Consider the following 16,543-nt stretch of genomic DNA (forward strand, 5'->3'; position numbering starts at 1 on the left):
TCCATGCGTGTGTGTCCTGACTTTGGGAATGACTAGGAGCCTGCTGCCGGAGGAGCGCAGGGGCCGCGAGGGTTCATAGGATAAAAGCAGTTCTGTAAGATAAGAAGGCCCAAGACCATTAAGACATTTAAAAACCAGTAAAAGAACTTTAAAATCGATCCTGAAACACACAGGGAGCCAATGCAGGGATTCTAAAACCGGTGTAATGTGGTCCCGCCCCCTGGTCTTAGTCAGGACACGTGCTGCTGAATTTTGTAATAATTGTAGACCTGAAATCGCCTTTTTGGGAAGACCAGAGAGCAGGGCATTACAGTAATCTATACGACTGGTGATAAAAGCATGCATCAGCGTCTCTGTGTTGGCCCGAGAGAGAATGGGACGGACTCTGGCTATGTTTTTCAAATGGTAAAAACCAATTTTTGTGATGTTTTTAATGTGTGGAATAAAAGTCAGCTCAGAGTCAAAAATAACGCCCAGGTTTCTTACTTGTGATGATGGATTAAAAGACTGTGACTGTAATTTGGGTAAAAGTTTCTCTCTCTGGGCCTCAGTTTCTCTCTCTGGGCCTCAGTATCATTGTGCTTTTGTGTCCTTGTGTGTGTCCTTGTATCCTTGTGCCCTTGTTGATGTTGTGTCCTTGTGACCTTATGTCCTTGTTGATCTTTGGTCATTGTGCCCTTATGTCCTTTGACCTGCTGTCCTTGTGTCCTTGTTGACCTTGTGTTGTTGTGCCTGGGCCTGTTGTTTCAGATGGAGCAGTGCAACATTCAGGAGTGTCCATGCAAATGCAAACCATCGGTAAAACTGTGTGCTGTTGGTGCTTAGCGCCTCCTGCTGGGATCCGAGAGTGTGTGTGTGTTCTCTGTGTATGTGTTTTCTCCATGTGCTCTGTGTGTGTTCTCTGTGTGTGTGTTTTCTCCGTGTGTGCGTTCTGTGTATATTCTCCGTGTGGTGTGTGTGTATTCTCTGTGTGTTCTGTGTGTGTGTGTGTGTTTGGTTTGCAGTGCTTCTCTTCTCAGTCTGATGGTTTTATGTTGAACAGGCTCAGAAATGACCCTCATCTTTGATGACACCCAGTAGTGACAAACACAAATTCCTAAAAATCAGGTTATTGATAATATTATTGACCTAATATCTTTACTAATACTACTGAATTGACTCATTTGAGTTGAATAAACAGAGCTGAGGTGCTCCTCGGGACCTGGAGCTGCTCTGAGCTCATCACATTCATCATCTTTTTAAACTGCTTGAAATAAAAGTTCTATCTCCTGACTTAAAACTCACACCGAGAGCGCCAATGTCTCTGTGATTAAACTCTGATGTTTCATATTCACTGATGTGTTTTTGTCTCAGATCCTTAACGTGAGCGCTGTGGTCCTGGCAAATCTGTGTGTGTCCTACATCATGACCAGCCAGAATGAAGAGGTAACTCCACACCGGTGTTTAGAGACATTTCACCTGCTTACATCTGCACTTAGAGACATTTCACCAGTTCACACCTGTGTTTAGAGAAGTTTGACCACCTTACGCTTGTTTAGAGACATTTCACCAGCTCGGGCCTATCTTTAGAGATGTTTCACTAGCTCACACCTGTTTAGAGCCGTTTCACCTGCTCACACCTGTGTTTAGTGATGTTTCACCAGCTCACACCTGTATTTAGAGAACTTTCACCAGCTCACATCTGCATTTAGATGTTTCACCAGCTCACACCTGTGTTTAGAGCCGTTTCACCAGCTCACACCTGTGTTTAGAGATGTTTCACCTGCTCTGGCCTGTGTTTGGAGCCGTTCCACCAGCTCATGCCTGTGTTTAGAGCCGTTCCACCAGCTCACGCCTGTGTTTAGAGCCGTTCCACCAGCTCGGGCCTGTGTTTAGAGCCGTTTCACCGGTTCACACCTATGTTTGGAGACATGTCACCTGCTCACACCTGTGTTTAGAGATGTTTCAGCGGCTCACGTCTGTGTTTATAGATGTTTCATCAGCTCACACCTGTGTTTAGAGATGTTTCACGTATACCAGGTTTAGTCCGTGAGGTAAAGTGCATACGTCAGGTTTTATGGTTTGGTTGATTGAACCTGGGCTGAATATTTCATAGTTTTACATCAGTGGCAGAAAAGTACAAAAATACAGAAGTGGGTCGGAGTCTCAAACAGAATCTCTGCCTCTGTCGTCAACACAAAACTCTCCATTTACACAAGACACTGCTGACAGTTTAAAACCATTTAACTAAATAAAGGTGTTGTTCTTATTAATCTAATCGTAACTATTATGTCATTTAGACAAACACATTTGGGCCCTTGTTTACTTTATGTTACCTTTATATATGACATATCTGCTGTTCGTGTTCAACCAGGAGGTAAAACTATAAATTATCAATCTAATCTGTAACAGTTTAAAGGATGACTTCATGAAAATAAACCGAAAATAACATCTGTGGGTTTGTCCATACATTTTTAGCTAAGACTAAATCCCTGTTTCATGCATAGGTTTGTAGCTAACATCATAATCCATCTGTTTCAGGCAGAGGAGCTGATGAGGAAGATCGAGAAAGAGGAGGAGCAGATTTCATACGACGACCCCGATAAGAAAGTCTTCCACCTGTGCATCGTCAACTTGGTGATCGGGTGAGACCACAGACTGTACAAAAGAAGTGACTGAGTGAGTGTGACGTCACCACAGCATTCAACTCCAAATGAAGCTCATCGAGGATAGAGCAGTTATAGGGGCCAATTTGGAGCAGACTTCCATATTTGGAATTCAGACTGCGAGTATCATAGCAACCAAAGAGCAAATCAGGATCAAGGCTGGACTAGGGGAAAGAAGACGCCTGATTTGTCTGTTATTAATGTTCATATCTTGATTTACAGACACAATAGTGAAATAAAAACCCCAGGATCATGTAGAGCGGGTAAATATGAACATTTAAGACCAAAATGATGAGTCTGCAGTTACAGAGAGAGGGGACACAGTTTTTACAGAGAAAATGAATTGGAGCCAGAGTCAGTGGAGCTGGAACTGTTTAGAAGATGGCGACTGGCAGGTTAGCATTTATATAAACAGCCTGTGGGTGAGAAGTGAACACACATGTTCTAGATTGTACAGTTATATTCTTGCATTATGATTACTTTTGTATTATACTTTTTCCACAGTTTTTATTGTTGGTAAATGAGGGACAGTTCAGTTCATCAGTTTTGAGTTTTTAATTATCTTGTGTTGACTGTTGATTCTGGCTGCTCCAGTGTTTCACTGCAGCCTTCAACGCTGTGGATCACCAAAGTTTAATTTACTGCCTTAAGAACAATGTTGGCATCAGAAGTATGGCCCTGAAGTGGCTCAGGTCAATCAGGTGTGGCCCTGAAGTAGCTCAGGTCATTTCTCCTCAGGCTCACATAGTTCAGGTGTGAACTTAGCTGTGGAGTTCCACAGCGTTGTGTTTTTAGACCCTTTACTGCTCTTTGGGCTGCTGGGGCTGCTTTTAAATATGCTTTATAAATAAACTTGAGTAAATGAATTTTAAAGTTGCACTATGTAACTTTTCTGGTGGGGGACCCACCTTCTGCTTGTCTCCATGGAGATGTTCTTGCTTTGCCTGAATGTTCCACCATGTGGCAGTCACACATTTATTAAATCACAGGTGTTTGTATTACTAATATAATAAACGAATAATATGCATTCTTACTCTGTGAGTGGGGTTGCCTCTCCACAGATGTGGCCTGTAACTCCCTGGTGGCATCGCCTGGCTGTCTCCATGGAGTTTTAATGCTGTACTGCGGAACATTTCAGACTAAACAAACGAATGGAGACAAGCAGGTGGTAAATCCACCACCAAAAAAATTCCACAATGTGTCTTCAAACTGAATGCAAAAAAAAACACGTATTTATCCTCAGGACGCTGTACTGTGCAAAAGGAAACTACGACTTTGGGATTTCCAGAGTCATTAAAAGTCTGGAGCCGTACAACAAGAAGGTCAGTCCATCCGCCATTTTAAACATGTTAAATCAGGCTGCTAATGCTAATGCTAAAGCACAGATACAATACAATAACATGCACATCTCCTCATTCAACCTCTGCTATAATGTGCTAAATAACTGAAGCTTGTATTCATTTCCCTGGGCCCTGTTTGAATAAATGTGGTTTGTATTTTCATAGCAGTGAACATAAACAGTCAGACAGAGCAGGAGCCTCTCTGGGATCCAGCTGCAAAAACATGCCATAGTATAAAAAATACACTGAGAAACACTTTGAGGTTCTAGGTCTTTCTTGCGTAACTCTGTACAAACTGTCACTGCTGAGATGTGCAGGATTCATTTAGTCCAGACTCTGAGCCGACGGATCTGTGAATGTGAGGCTAATGGCAGAGAATGACATCCCCTCTCTGTGTACTCCAGGGCAGCTGTGGCTCAACACTGGTCTCACTGCCAACTACTGACACTTTATGAAGGATTTTTTATTTCTAAAATGTTCATGTAATGATTTATGAGGGATAACATACACTGCAGCCAAAGGGTTGGACATGTTCTCTCACGCAGAACATATCAGATATATCAAGCAAGGTCTATGGAATTATGTAGATTTATGGAATTATGTAGCTATGAAAAAAAACAGGGGTCCTCGAGGGTTCATGGGAGTTTGCCCAACCAGTCCACATGTGTTTTGTGGATCTGTAGAAGGCATTCGACCGTGTCCCTCGCGGTGTCCTTTGGGGGGTGCTCCGGGAGTATGGGTCCAGGGCCCTTTTGCTAAGGGCTGTCCGGTCCCTGTATGACCAGAGCAGGAGCTGTGTTCGCATTGCCAACAGTAAGTCAGACCTGTTCCCGATGCATGTTGAACTCCGCCAGGGCTGCCCTTTGTCATCAGTTCTGTTTGTTATATTTATGGACAGAATTTCTAGGCGTAGTCAGGGGCTGGAGGGGGTCCGGTTTGGGAACCACAGGATTTCATCTTTGCTGTTTGCAGATGATGTTGTCCTGATGGCTTCATCGAGCCAGGACTTGCAGCAGGCACTGGGGGGGTTTGCAGCCGAGTGTGAAGCGGCTGGGATGAGAATCAGCTCCTCCAAATCCGAGGCCATGGTTCTCTACCGGAAAAAGGTGCCTTGAGTCTCTGCCTCAAGTGGAGGAGTTAAAGTATCTCGGGGTCTTGTTCATGAGGGAAGGATGGAGCGTGAGATTGACAGGCGGATCGGTGCAGCATCTGCAGTCATGCAGTCGTTGTATGGCCCGTTCTGGTAAAGAAGGAACTGAGCCGGAAGGCAAAGCTCTTGATTTACTGGTCAATCTACTTTCACGCTGGAGGGACTGTGTCTCTCGACTGGCCTGGGAACACCTTGCGGTCCCACCGGAGGAGCTGGAGGACGAGTCCGGGGTGACCCCCTGCGACCCGGCCCCGGATAAGCAGAAGAAAATAGATGGATGGATGGAAAAAATAATTAAACCTATCTGTTATAGTTGAAATGTCCCTGTCTACTGTACTTCATATTTTTATGTTTTACACTCAAACCCCCAGAGTCTCCCCTCTGGGGTCTCACGTGATCTCTCATATGTTCTGTGTTCTCTCACATGTTCTCTGTTCCGTAGCTGGGCACAGACACATGGTTCTATGCAAAGCGATGTTTTCTGTCTCTTCTGGAGAACATGTCCAAGCACATGGTGATGCTGAGGGATGCTGTGGTCCAGGAGTGTGTGCAGTTCCTCCAGCACTGTGAAGGTAAGGCCTGCTCTAGACCTGGTTTAGTCCTGGTTTAGTCCCGGTTTAGTGCTGGTTTAGTCCTGGTTTAGTCTATTCAGACTGTGAATTAAACTATAATGATAATAATAATGATAATAATAATTATTATTATTATTATTTCATTCCATTCTTACTGTGAGTGGACTCAACTCCTCACGGATCTGACCTGTAACAAGGTCTTGTGGCGCCACTTGCTTGTCTCCATGGAGATAGATGAATGTAATGCCATTCTGCAATAACATAAAGATGCACTGTGGAATTTTTCTCTCGGGGGACCTGCTTGTCTCCATGGAGATGTGTTTCAGTCTGGTCCTCAAAAATCAAAATGGAGTTTGAAATGTTTGTATTGTTTATATTGTTTGTATCATTTGTATCGTTTGTACGGTTTCCATCGTGCTACACCAGGATTATAGACATGTGACTCATGACTGATTGTTTTGATGTTTTTTGTTTTAGTTTATGGTAAAGAGGTGCCGGCGATCATCGAGGCGCCGCTGGAGGAGACTCACGTTCACATCGGTAAAAACACGGTCACGTACGAAGCGCGAGTTTTAAAGGCACTTTTTTATGATGTCACCGGGTGGAACAAATGAATGGACCAATGAATGAACTGGACAGTGAAACATGGAAGAGCGGACGAATATCACTGCTTTAAATTTGTTTTTACACTTAAAGTCACACTGTGTAACTTTGTGGAGGCGGAAAGTCACCTGCATGATTCCATGATCAGATTTAATGCCTTACTGTGGAATATTATAGCCAAGGACAGACCCTTGTTTGTGTTCTCCTTTGGATCATTTATGTATAGAACTAGAGTGGAAATGATGTCCTGGTTTACACCTGGAATTATTATTTATTTTATAGACCTGGTTTAGACCTGGTGGTACTCAAAGCTGAACCTTTGTGGTACTTCTGTGTTTTGGTCTGAAATAAAAACTCTTGAGAAAGTCATTAATATAAACATGAGGATTTTTTTTCCGTTCTTTTCTTATCTGTATCGTTGTTGTTTTTTTCTGAGACTTGATTCAAAATGTGTCCACACAAACGTGTCCACACAAACGTGTCCATACACTTCGTCTTATTGTCGCACAAACCACACAAACGAGGCGTCACACTTGGATCATTCTCTTGAGCAGGTTTTGGGCTTTCAGAGTTTGGTTGATTCTTCTGAACATATTTCTTAAGGATGACTGTAGTTTCAGAAAAAGGCAGCTGGGTACATTCATATAAGAAATCCACCTTAAGACTGTTGTTATCTGTTTACAGCAAAAATATTTATGTAAAATAAAAGTGGATTTGAACAAATTTTGGTGTTTGACTCAAAAACTTCTCAATTCAAGTCCTGTTCGCCTAGTTATGGTTAAATGTCCTGTGGTCTTCTCGAATCCCTGATTTAGTCCTGGTTTAGGGCCTGGTTTTTACTTGGTTTAATCCTGGTATATGCCCTTGTTTAGTCCTGGTTTATGCCCTTGTTTAGTCCTGGTTTATGCCCTTGTTTAGTCCTGGTTTAGACCTGGTTCAATCGTGGTTTAAGGTCTGGTTAAGTCCTAGACTCCTCTGAGAGTGGATCTCTCCTTCACTGTGGTTCTCCTCCAGGTTTCTCTTTTTCCCAATGGGTTTTTAAACATTTTTCCTGCAGGATGAGGGTCTAAGGACAGGGGGCGCTTTGGGACAGTGGTTCCTGCAGGAGGAGGGTCTGAGGACAGGGGGCGGCCTAGGACACTTCTCCATTCATAGGTCTGATTCTCTTTCATTGTTGATTTTCTAACTTTCTGTTGGTTAAATCAATCTTCATGTTCAGCCCTAAGAGGAGACGGCTGCTGTGATTTTGGGCACAACAAAAATACATTGAATTGATTTGTCCATGGCCTCTTTTAGTCCTGTTTTAGTCCTGTTTTAGTCCTGTTTTAGTCCTGTTTTAGTCCTGTTTTAGTCCTGGTTTAGTCCTGGTTTAGTCCTGGTTTAGTCCTGGTTTAGTCCTGGTTTAGTCCTGGTTTAGTCCTGGTTTAGTCCGCTTTAGTCCCATTTCCAGGCCGGGTTCAGGATAGGGGTCTCTTGGTAATGTCTTGCTCGGTGAGGTAATAGTTCAGGTATCCACCCAGCGCCCCTACAGCCACGCCGGTCATGTGACTCGAACAGCCGTCTGCGGAAGAGACATGAAAAAGTTAGTCCTGGCTTGACGTGTCTCTGAGTTAAACCTCAGGAGCAGTGGGACCATCTCCAAATCTGAGCTGAGGATTTGACCTGTGCTGCCACAGATACAGAGAGAACATCCAAACTCCCCACAGTCACAGAGAGAACATGCAAACTCCACACACACACACACACACACACACACACACACACACACACAGAACATGCAAACTCCACATAGACACAGGGAGAACATGCAAACTCCACCCCCCCCCCCCCCCACACACACACACAGAACATGCAAACTCCACATAGACACAGGGAGAACATGCAAACTCCACGCAAACAGAGAGAACATGCAAACTCCACACAGACACAGTGAGAACATGCAAACTCCACACAGACACAGTGAGAACATGCAAACTCCACACAGACACAGTGAGAACATGCAAACTCCACACAGACACAGTGAGAACATGCAAACTCCACACAGACACAGTGAGAACATGCAAACTCCACGCAAACACAGCAAGAACATGCAAACTCCACACATAAACATTGAACATTTTACACAAATTATGAAACTTCACGTTATATTTTAGCTTCAAGAGGTTTTTTTTCTAGTTCTCCACTGACACGAAGCTGTCAGCTTCAGAGTGCTTCTCACCGGGCAGAACTCTCTCTCTCCTCTTGACTCTGTGATGGGGCTGAAGCTGCTCCAGTAGCTCCTCCCCGATGCGCTCCGACACCACGTTCCCTGAAAACAAACAAAAACAACAAGCTAACATGTAAATAATGTTTATCTCTAGGTGAATGGAAATAATCAGGTGAGCTTTAAGTCTTGTACTGTCTCGACCGAAGCATCCCACTTCCACGTCCTGAAGCCGGAGAATGTGCTGCAGCCAATCAGCTTTGTAGAAGTCTGAGAATCCAGCCAATCCACACACCAGGACTGAAACAAGAGAGAACAGAACCAGGACTGAAACAAGAGAAAACAGAACCTGGACTGAAACAAGAAAAAACAAAACCAAGATTGAAACAAGAGAGACCAGAACCAGCACTGATACAAGAAAGAACAGAATCAGGACGGAAACAAGAGAAAAAAGAGAACCAGAACTGAAACAAGAAAGAACAAAACCAGGACTGAAACAAGAAAGAACAGAATCAGGACTGAAACAAGAGAGGACAGAACCAGGACTGAAACAAGAAAGAACAGAACCAGGACTGAAACGAGAGAAAAAAACAGAACCAGGACAGAGCAAGAAATAACAGAACCAGGGCTGAAACAAGAGAAACCAGAACCCGGACTGAAAGAAGAAAGAGCAAAACCAGGACTGAAACAAGAAAAAGAAGTGAACCAGGACTAAAACAAGAAAGATCAGAGTCAGGACTGAAACAAGAAAAAAAACAGAACCAGGACTGAAAGAAGAGAGAACAGAACCAGGGCTGAAACAAGAGAAAACAGAACCCGGACTGAAAGAAGAAAGAGCAAAACCAGGACTGAAACAAGAAAAAGAAGTGAACCAGGACTAAAACAAGAAAGATCAGAGTCGGGACTGAAACAAGAAAAAAAACCAGAACCAGGACTGAAACAAGAAAGAACAGAACCAGGACTGAAACTAGAGAGACCAGAACTAGCACTAAAACAAGAAAGAACAGAACCAGGACTGAAACAAAAAAAGAACAGAATGAGGGCTGAAACAAGAGAATAAACAAAACCAGGACTAAAGCAAGAGAAAGAGTAGAACCAGGGAAGGATCAAATGCAGGTTAAACCCAGAGACATTGAAGGATGGGTCAAATGTGGGGACAGTTATGTGTACCTCAACCTTAAGAAAAGCGTACTGTTTTCAAGGAAGATGTCAGCGTTGAGGGGTCCCAACGCCTCTGTGAGAAGGTCATTGTTGGTCTTCATCATGTTGGAGCAGAAGATCCTTTGGTAGCTCAGCTCCGTCATGTTCAAACGAGAAGCTCGAGAGTCGCCCCTGAGGAGGTCACTGCAGCCTCTCTGAGGAAACAAGACGCCACAATCACATTGATCCCAGTCAAACGGCAGGTACAAAATCCCAGAACACTGAGCAGTAACCCGCACTAACCCCACTGACCTGCACTGACCTCCACTGACCTGCACTGACCTCCACTGACCTCCACTGACCTCCACTGACTCGCACTAACCCCACTGACCTGCACTGACCTCCACTGACTCGCACTAACCCCACTGACCTGCACTGACCTGCACTGACCTCCACTGACCTCCACTGACTCGCACTAACCCCACTGACCTGCACTGACCTGCACTGACCTGCACTGACCTCCACTGACCTCCACTGACCTGCACTGACCTCCACTGACCTGCACTGACCTGCACTGACCTCCACTGACCTGCACTGACCTCCACTGACCTGCACTGAACCCTATTCACACACGCACCAGTCCCAGAACATCTTCAGGTCTGCTCTGTTCACACTTAACCTGCAAAGTGTTGGAAACCAACATTTAACTGAGATAACCAACCTGCAACCGAAGAAACCAGCCTTTAACTAAGGAACCCAACCTGTAACCAAGGAAACAAAACTTGTAACTGAAGAAACCAAGCTGGGGAGTTGGCAATGACATGTCCAGATTTATGGCAGTAGAAACATTTTCTCTGGGTTCTTTGTCTTTTCACTTTCAGTGATACAGAAGAAACAAGAAAATGTGAGGAACCTTTGAGCGGTGTTACAGAGAAGTTTTTTTTGTGAATTAACATGAATTCATCAGCCAACGTGGCAGCTTCAGAAAGGTTTTGGACTGCTTTCCCATTTAGATACAAAACAACACATTAAGGAAAACACTGCTTAAAGTCCTCCAACAAAAAAAGCTCTCGGAATGCACGGAAATCAGAAACTTTAGCAGAAGTGCACCATTTATCTAAGAGATTCCCCTTCTCTCTAGCAAACTGAGTGTAGAAGTGACTTGGAATTTTGGAGTGATGTCTGAATTTTTATTGGTAGGCCTCAGGTACCAATTGATGAGCATTCAAAATGGCAGCTTTAACAGTGTAATAACTCAAACTTTCTTTAAGTGGTAAGGCCACAATTTCTTGAGCTTTACCAGTGAGTTTGGACAGCAACAGCATGGGCCAAATGAGTCTCAGAACTAACCAAAGGTCTACGAGTGTCTCTCACTCTAGGGTGTCGTACCAATCAGCAAACCAACTAAACCAACCAAACTTTACCCGAGGACACCAAACGTTTAACTGAGGAAACCAACTGAGGAAACCAAACCTTTAACCAAGGAAACCAAACCTTTAACCAAAGAAACCAACTGAAGAAACCAACCTTTAACGAGGAACCCAAACTTGTAACCAAGGAAACCAAACCTTTAACCAAAGAAACCAACTGAAGAAACCAACCTTTAACGAGGAACCCAAACTTGTAACCAAGGAAACCAAACAGGGGAACCAGCAATTTATTCACATATTCACAGAAATTTACCTGGAAAATGACCAGGTCAAAAATGCAGGAAAAAAGTTCTGGGTTTGTTCACACATGACCCTGTTCTGGAAAAATGCAGGTAAATTCCCGGGTCAGGCTGTGTGCTCCTCAGGTGATAATCTAAGAAGTACCATCCTCTACACACATTGAATATCTGCAAAACTTGGATAATTTCATTTGGATAATTTCAGTGTTTAGATGTGGAAAATATTTCATTAGTGAAATCGGTGCCATACATTCCAGATGTTCTGTGTGGTACATTCCAGATACCTGCATTCCAAATGCAGGTACATTCCCGGGTCAGGCTGTGTGCTCCTGCCTGTTTAGTCTGTCTCCTCCTTCAAAGCTCAGACTGCTCGCTCTCCACCTCATGATGTCATCAGGTGATAATCTAAGAAGTACCAACCTCTGCATAATTTGAACATCTGCAAAACTTCCCCAAACTCATTTGGATCATTTCAGTTTTTAGATTTGGAAAATATTTAATTTGTGAAATTGGTGCCGTACATTCCATTTGTTTTGTGTGGTACGTTCCAGATGTTTTGTGTGGTACGTTCCAGATGTTTTGTGTGGTACGTTCCAGATGTTTTGTGTGGTACGTTCCAGATGTTTTGTGTGGTACATTCCAGATGTTTTGTGTGGTACATTACAGATGTTTTGTGTGGTACATTACAGACGTTTTGTGTGGTACATTCTAGATTTTTTGTGTGGTACTGACCATGTGTCCGATCATGAAGTAGAGGAGCTGGTGGGAGAGGGAGTAAAATGGACAGCCGAAGCGCGTCATCATGTCTCTGCACTGTTTGGTCACGATACATGGCGTCCCGTTCTGCTTCCTGTGGACAAGCCAAACATGCGGTCACTTTATGTTTACACGGTGTCCCCTGCTAATACAATATTTTATTTTAATATTTGACTTTACAATGACATCACGCTGGGGGGACTGCATGTATGTCTGTGATGGAATGTTGAGCAGTTACCATGGTGACACAATCAGGTGATATTTAACAAAAAAGGTGACTGAAAAACTTGGTTATTTGACTCGTTCTTTGAGAATTTAATGTCATAATTTTAAACAGTGAGTGGGGCCTATATATAACTGTATAACCATATCTATCTCTGTACAACTTTAAATAACTATATAACTGTATAGCTTTATATAACTACAGTGAGGCAAAAAAGTATTTAGTCAGACAATTGTGCAAGTTCTACCACTTAAAAAGATGAGAGAGGCCTGTAATTTTCATCATAGGTACACTTCAACTATGATGAGAAAAAAAGGAAATCACATTGCCTGATTTTTAAAGAATGTATTTGCAAATTATGGTGGGAAATAAATATTTGGTCTCAGTACTTTGTTTAACAGTGTTCCCTCGTTTATTGCGGGGGTTACGTTCCAAAAATAACCTGCAATAGGCGACATCCGTGAAGTAGAAAGCTTTGTTTCACAATTATTATATATATTTTAAGGCTGTAAAACTCCTCACCACACACTTCATGACTTTTCTCAAATGAGCATTAACATTTTCTCACATTTCGCTCTTGTTTAAACACTCTAAAAGTTCAAAGTTTCGTAGATTTTATAAAATAGCCACAGTATTATAGAACGAAAACAAATACTGTACTGTAAATAAAAGTGTCAACTTTTAGAAATACAGTAACAAATGCAATTTTAATGATCAACCTATGAGGTTGGACACATAAGAAATGATTAATAGTGACTCATGTATTTCTCAGTTGCTCTGACCGCACCTCTTCGTCCTGGCGCCGCTCCACTGTAGTGCCTTTGCCACTGAAGGTCTTGGTGCAGGTGTCTTTTTTCCGAGTGAAGAACATAGTCTCCGTGCAGAGAAACACTTCTAAGTCCAAAGTGTGTCTGAAATTTGTCAAACCAGCCCTTGTCGATATTAAATGGGCTTGGTACTGGGCTCCGCATCATCCTGCTCCTCGCTGTCATGAATGTCACTGCGGTCAGCAAAGGTTTCATAAAGCATTTTAGATTTTGAGCAGATAATGTTGGTATCCAGCATAATGTTCTTTTTCCTGCAGTTACTGATCCACAAAGCTAAAGCAGACTCCATCTTTACAATGGTCTTGTTGCGGGTAGTTACAACCCTTTCAGCATCCTTGTTAAAACTTATTGCTGCTGTCGTCCTCATGTTATTTTCCTCCTTCTTTATGTGACGAATCGAAGATTCATTTATACCGTAATGGTGCCCTCCAGCTGGCTAACTTCTGCCTTCCCTCAGCATGTCCATGTTCTTGCTTAAATAGACCAACACGGCAGGACAATGTACAGCAGTATCTTTATTCAACAACTTAACTCATCTCATCTACTGCTCGGCCTGTGCACGTTCAATCTTGTTACATTTTTATTGGTGCGCTCCTCAAATGCACTGTACTACAACAATAAGTAGGAACCAATATTATTATGAAGAAAGTAAATAATGTATCCAAATTAATTTAATGAATAATATTCATTGTTAATAAAATAAGTACAAAACAATAAACAAAATACTAATAACCCGAATAAATGTTAATATATAAAATAATATATGTCAAATAAATCAAAGGTTACATAAAATTGACTGAACGCATTCTGTACTATAGGGGAGACACTGCACGTCCCTTAGCCAATCAGGACACAGAACACAATACAAGTTCATACACTGTAAAAAACAAAACAAAAACACACACACTGTTGCTGGTAGTTTAGCCCATTCCTCCATGCAGATCTCCTCTAGAGCAGCGATCTTTTGGGGCTGTCACTGGGCAACACGGACTTTCAACTCCCTCCAAAGTTTTTCTATGGGGTTGAGATTTGGAGACTGTCTAGGCCACGCCAGGACCTTGAAATGCTTCTTACCAAGCCACTCCTTCATTGCCCGGGCGGTGTGTTCGGGATCATTGTCATGCTGAAAGACCCAGCCATGTTTCATCTTCAGTGCCCTTGCTTACATGGCCCCATTCATTCTTTCCTTTACACAGATCAATCGTCCTGGTCCCTTTGCAGCAAAACAGCCCCAAAGCATGATGTTTCCACCCCCATGCTTCACAATAGGTATGGTGTTCTTTAGATGCAACTCAGCATTCTTTCTCCTCCAAACACAACAAGTTGAGTTTTTACCAAAAAGTTCTATTTTAGTTTCATCTGACCATATGACATTCTCCCAGTCCTCTTCTGGATCATCCAAGTGTGTTACTGATGGTAGCCTTTGTTACTTTGGTCCCAGATCTCTGAAGATCAGTCACTAGCTCCCTCGTGTGGTTCTGGGATTTTTGCTCACCGTTCTTGTGATCATTTTGACCCCATGAGGTGAAATCTTGCGTGGAGCCCCAGGTCGAGGGAGATTATCAGTGGTCTTGTATGTCTTCCATTTTCTAATAAGTGCTCCCACAGTGGATTTCTTCACACCAAGCTGTTTACCTATTGTAGATTCAGTCTTCCCTGGTGCAGGTCTACAATTTTGTTTGTGGTGTCCTCAGACAGCTCTTTGGTCTAACCCTAACCCAACCCATAGTGTCTTTTATACTGATAACGAGTTCAAACAGGTGTCATTAATACAGGTAACGAGTGGAGGACAGAGGAGCCTCTTAAAGAAGAAGTGACAGGTCTGTGAGAGCCAGAAATCTTGCTTGTTTGTAGGTGACCAAATACTTATTTTACCAAGGAATTTACCAATTAATTCATTAAAAATCCTCCAATGTGATGTCCTGGATTCTTTCTCCCCCATTCTGTCTCTCATAGTTGAAGTGAACGTATGCTGAAAATTACAGGCCTCTCATCTTTTAAGTGGGAGAACTTGCACAATTGGTGGTTGACTAAATACTTTTTTGCCCCAGTGTAGTTATATAAAGCTATGCAGTTATATAGTTATTTAAAGTTGTACAGGGTTATATAGAGATTAATAGTTATATATAGTTATACAGAGTTATGGTTATAAAGAGTTATATAGGCCCCGCACACTATTTAAAATTATGACATCATTAAATTCTCAAAGAACAAGTCGAATAACCAACAGTTTTTCAGTCACTCTCACCCTCAACTCAATACTTTTTGCCCCACTGTATATAACTGCAAATAACTCTTTATAGTTATATGGAGTTATACAGAATTATATAGTTATGTAGAGTTTTGTAGAGTTATGTAGAATTATAGAGTTATGTAGTTATATAGTTACGTAGAGTTATGTAGTTATGCAAAGTTATGTAGAATTATGTAGTTATGTAGAGTTATAAAGAGTTACCTGGAGTTATATAAAGTTGTATAGTTATATCGGCCTATGTCCTCTGTCTGAATCTATGACATCGTCTAATTCTAAACTGTGACCTCAGCCCTGTATCATGAGTTCCCCAGATTTATAATGGTGGTTCGTTTTCCTTCTCACCATGTCCCCAGCAACAGCGTCAGACACTTGTCACTGAGCTGCTCGTCGTAGCACTCGGAGGTCAGTGTGGAGGAGTAAACCAGGCTGGGGTCAGTGGAGGCCCAGGACCCAGGGACCAGCCAGAACGTCCAGGTCAGGAGAGGCTCAAACTCTGCACCAGAGAGAGAGGGACCTTCTTTAAAGGACAGGCTTAAAACGAGAGGGACCTTCTGTAAAGCACAGGCTTAAAGAGCATAGTGTTTGTACAATCACCTTAAACCTGCTGTTTTACCTTTTGGTCATCATCTGTTCATAGGTTTCAGCATCCTGTCATATGTAAATGTATACTCAAGTAAAAGTACATGTGCCAGTTAAAAGTACAAAAAGACTGAGTGTTGTAAGTCTACTCCGTAACATCTATGATTTTAAACGCAATTACAAGTATAAGTACATGGGTAGATTTTTAAACCTGTACCATTAGGAATACAAACATAACGTAACTGATTAATGCTAACATAATGTAGCTGGTTAATGTGGTTTTTGAGACATAAGAGACAAAAGTAGTAATACATTTCTGTGTCCTGTGTGTGGTGGACAGGTGCATGCTGGGAGTTGAAGGTGCATACTGGGGCCGTGTCTCAATTCGCCAAAATGGCCTTAGAATCACCATTGAAAGTGTGCATCGAAATGCAGATACGTAATTTCCGGTGCAACAAGGCTTGTCCCATTTCAATGCACCCCACGAACGAGCAAGACAAAATGTGCCCTGCATTTCCAGCATTTCCACGGAGATCGGACGTAACCGAAGCATGCATCCATGCACACTTCACGCACTGCTAT

At 42.6% G+C, this 16,543-nt stretch overlaps 2 protein-coding genes across 3 annotated transcripts in view; one reads left to right on the forward strand and one right to left on the reverse strand.

Annotated features, from left to right (window-relative positions):
• The window catches only part of ift70 (intraflagellar transport 70), a 21,452-nt gene extending 14,425 nt beyond the window's left edge, over positions 1-7,027 (forward strand). Inside the window, exons 15-20 of one of the 2 annotated variants that reach the window (XM_055223623.1) lie at positions 751-798; positions 1,354-1,425; positions 2,521-2,624; positions 3,889-3,967; positions 5,578-5,707; positions 6,185-6,369. In XM_055223623.1, coding sequence (XP_055079598.1) covers positions 751-798; positions 1,354-1,425; positions 2,521-2,624; positions 3,889-3,967; positions 5,578-5,707; positions 6,185-6,321 — 570 coding nt within the window. In that variant the 3' untranslated portion in view covers positions 6,322-6,369. Of the gene's footprint in view, positions 1-750; positions 799-1,353; positions 1,426-2,520; positions 2,625-3,888; positions 3,968-5,577; positions 5,708-6,184 lie in introns of both variants that reach the window. The other variant, XM_033971407.2, reaches the window with a different exon arrangement.
• The window catches only part of c8h16orf89 (chromosome 8 C16orf89 homolog), a 12,879-nt gene continuing 3,274 nt past the window's right edge, over positions 6,939-16,543 (reverse strand). The window contains exons 3-8 of the mRNA XM_033971408.2: positions 15,725-15,875; positions 12,055-12,172; positions 9,706-9,868; positions 8,709-8,813; positions 8,529-8,618; positions 6,939-7,871 (exon numbers count right to left, since the gene is read on the reverse strand). Of these exons, the coding sequence (XP_033827299.1) occupies positions 7,768-7,871; positions 8,529-8,618; positions 8,709-8,813; positions 9,706-9,868; positions 12,055-12,172; positions 15,725-15,875 (731 nt within the window). The 3' untranslated portion in view covers positions 6,939-7,767. The remainder of the gene's footprint in view (positions 7,872-8,528; positions 8,619-8,708; positions 8,814-9,705; positions 9,869-12,054; positions 12,173-15,724; positions 15,876-16,543) is intronic.

This window comes from Periophthalmus magnuspinnatus, chromosome 8 (assembly GCF_009829125.3).
Source record: "Periophthalmus magnuspinnatus isolate fPerMag1 chromosome 8, fPerMag1.2.pri, whole genome shotgun sequence".
NCBI classification, from domain to species: domain Eukaryota; kingdom Metazoa; phylum Chordata; class Actinopteri; order Gobiiformes; family Gobiidae; genus Periophthalmus; species Periophthalmus magnuspinnatus.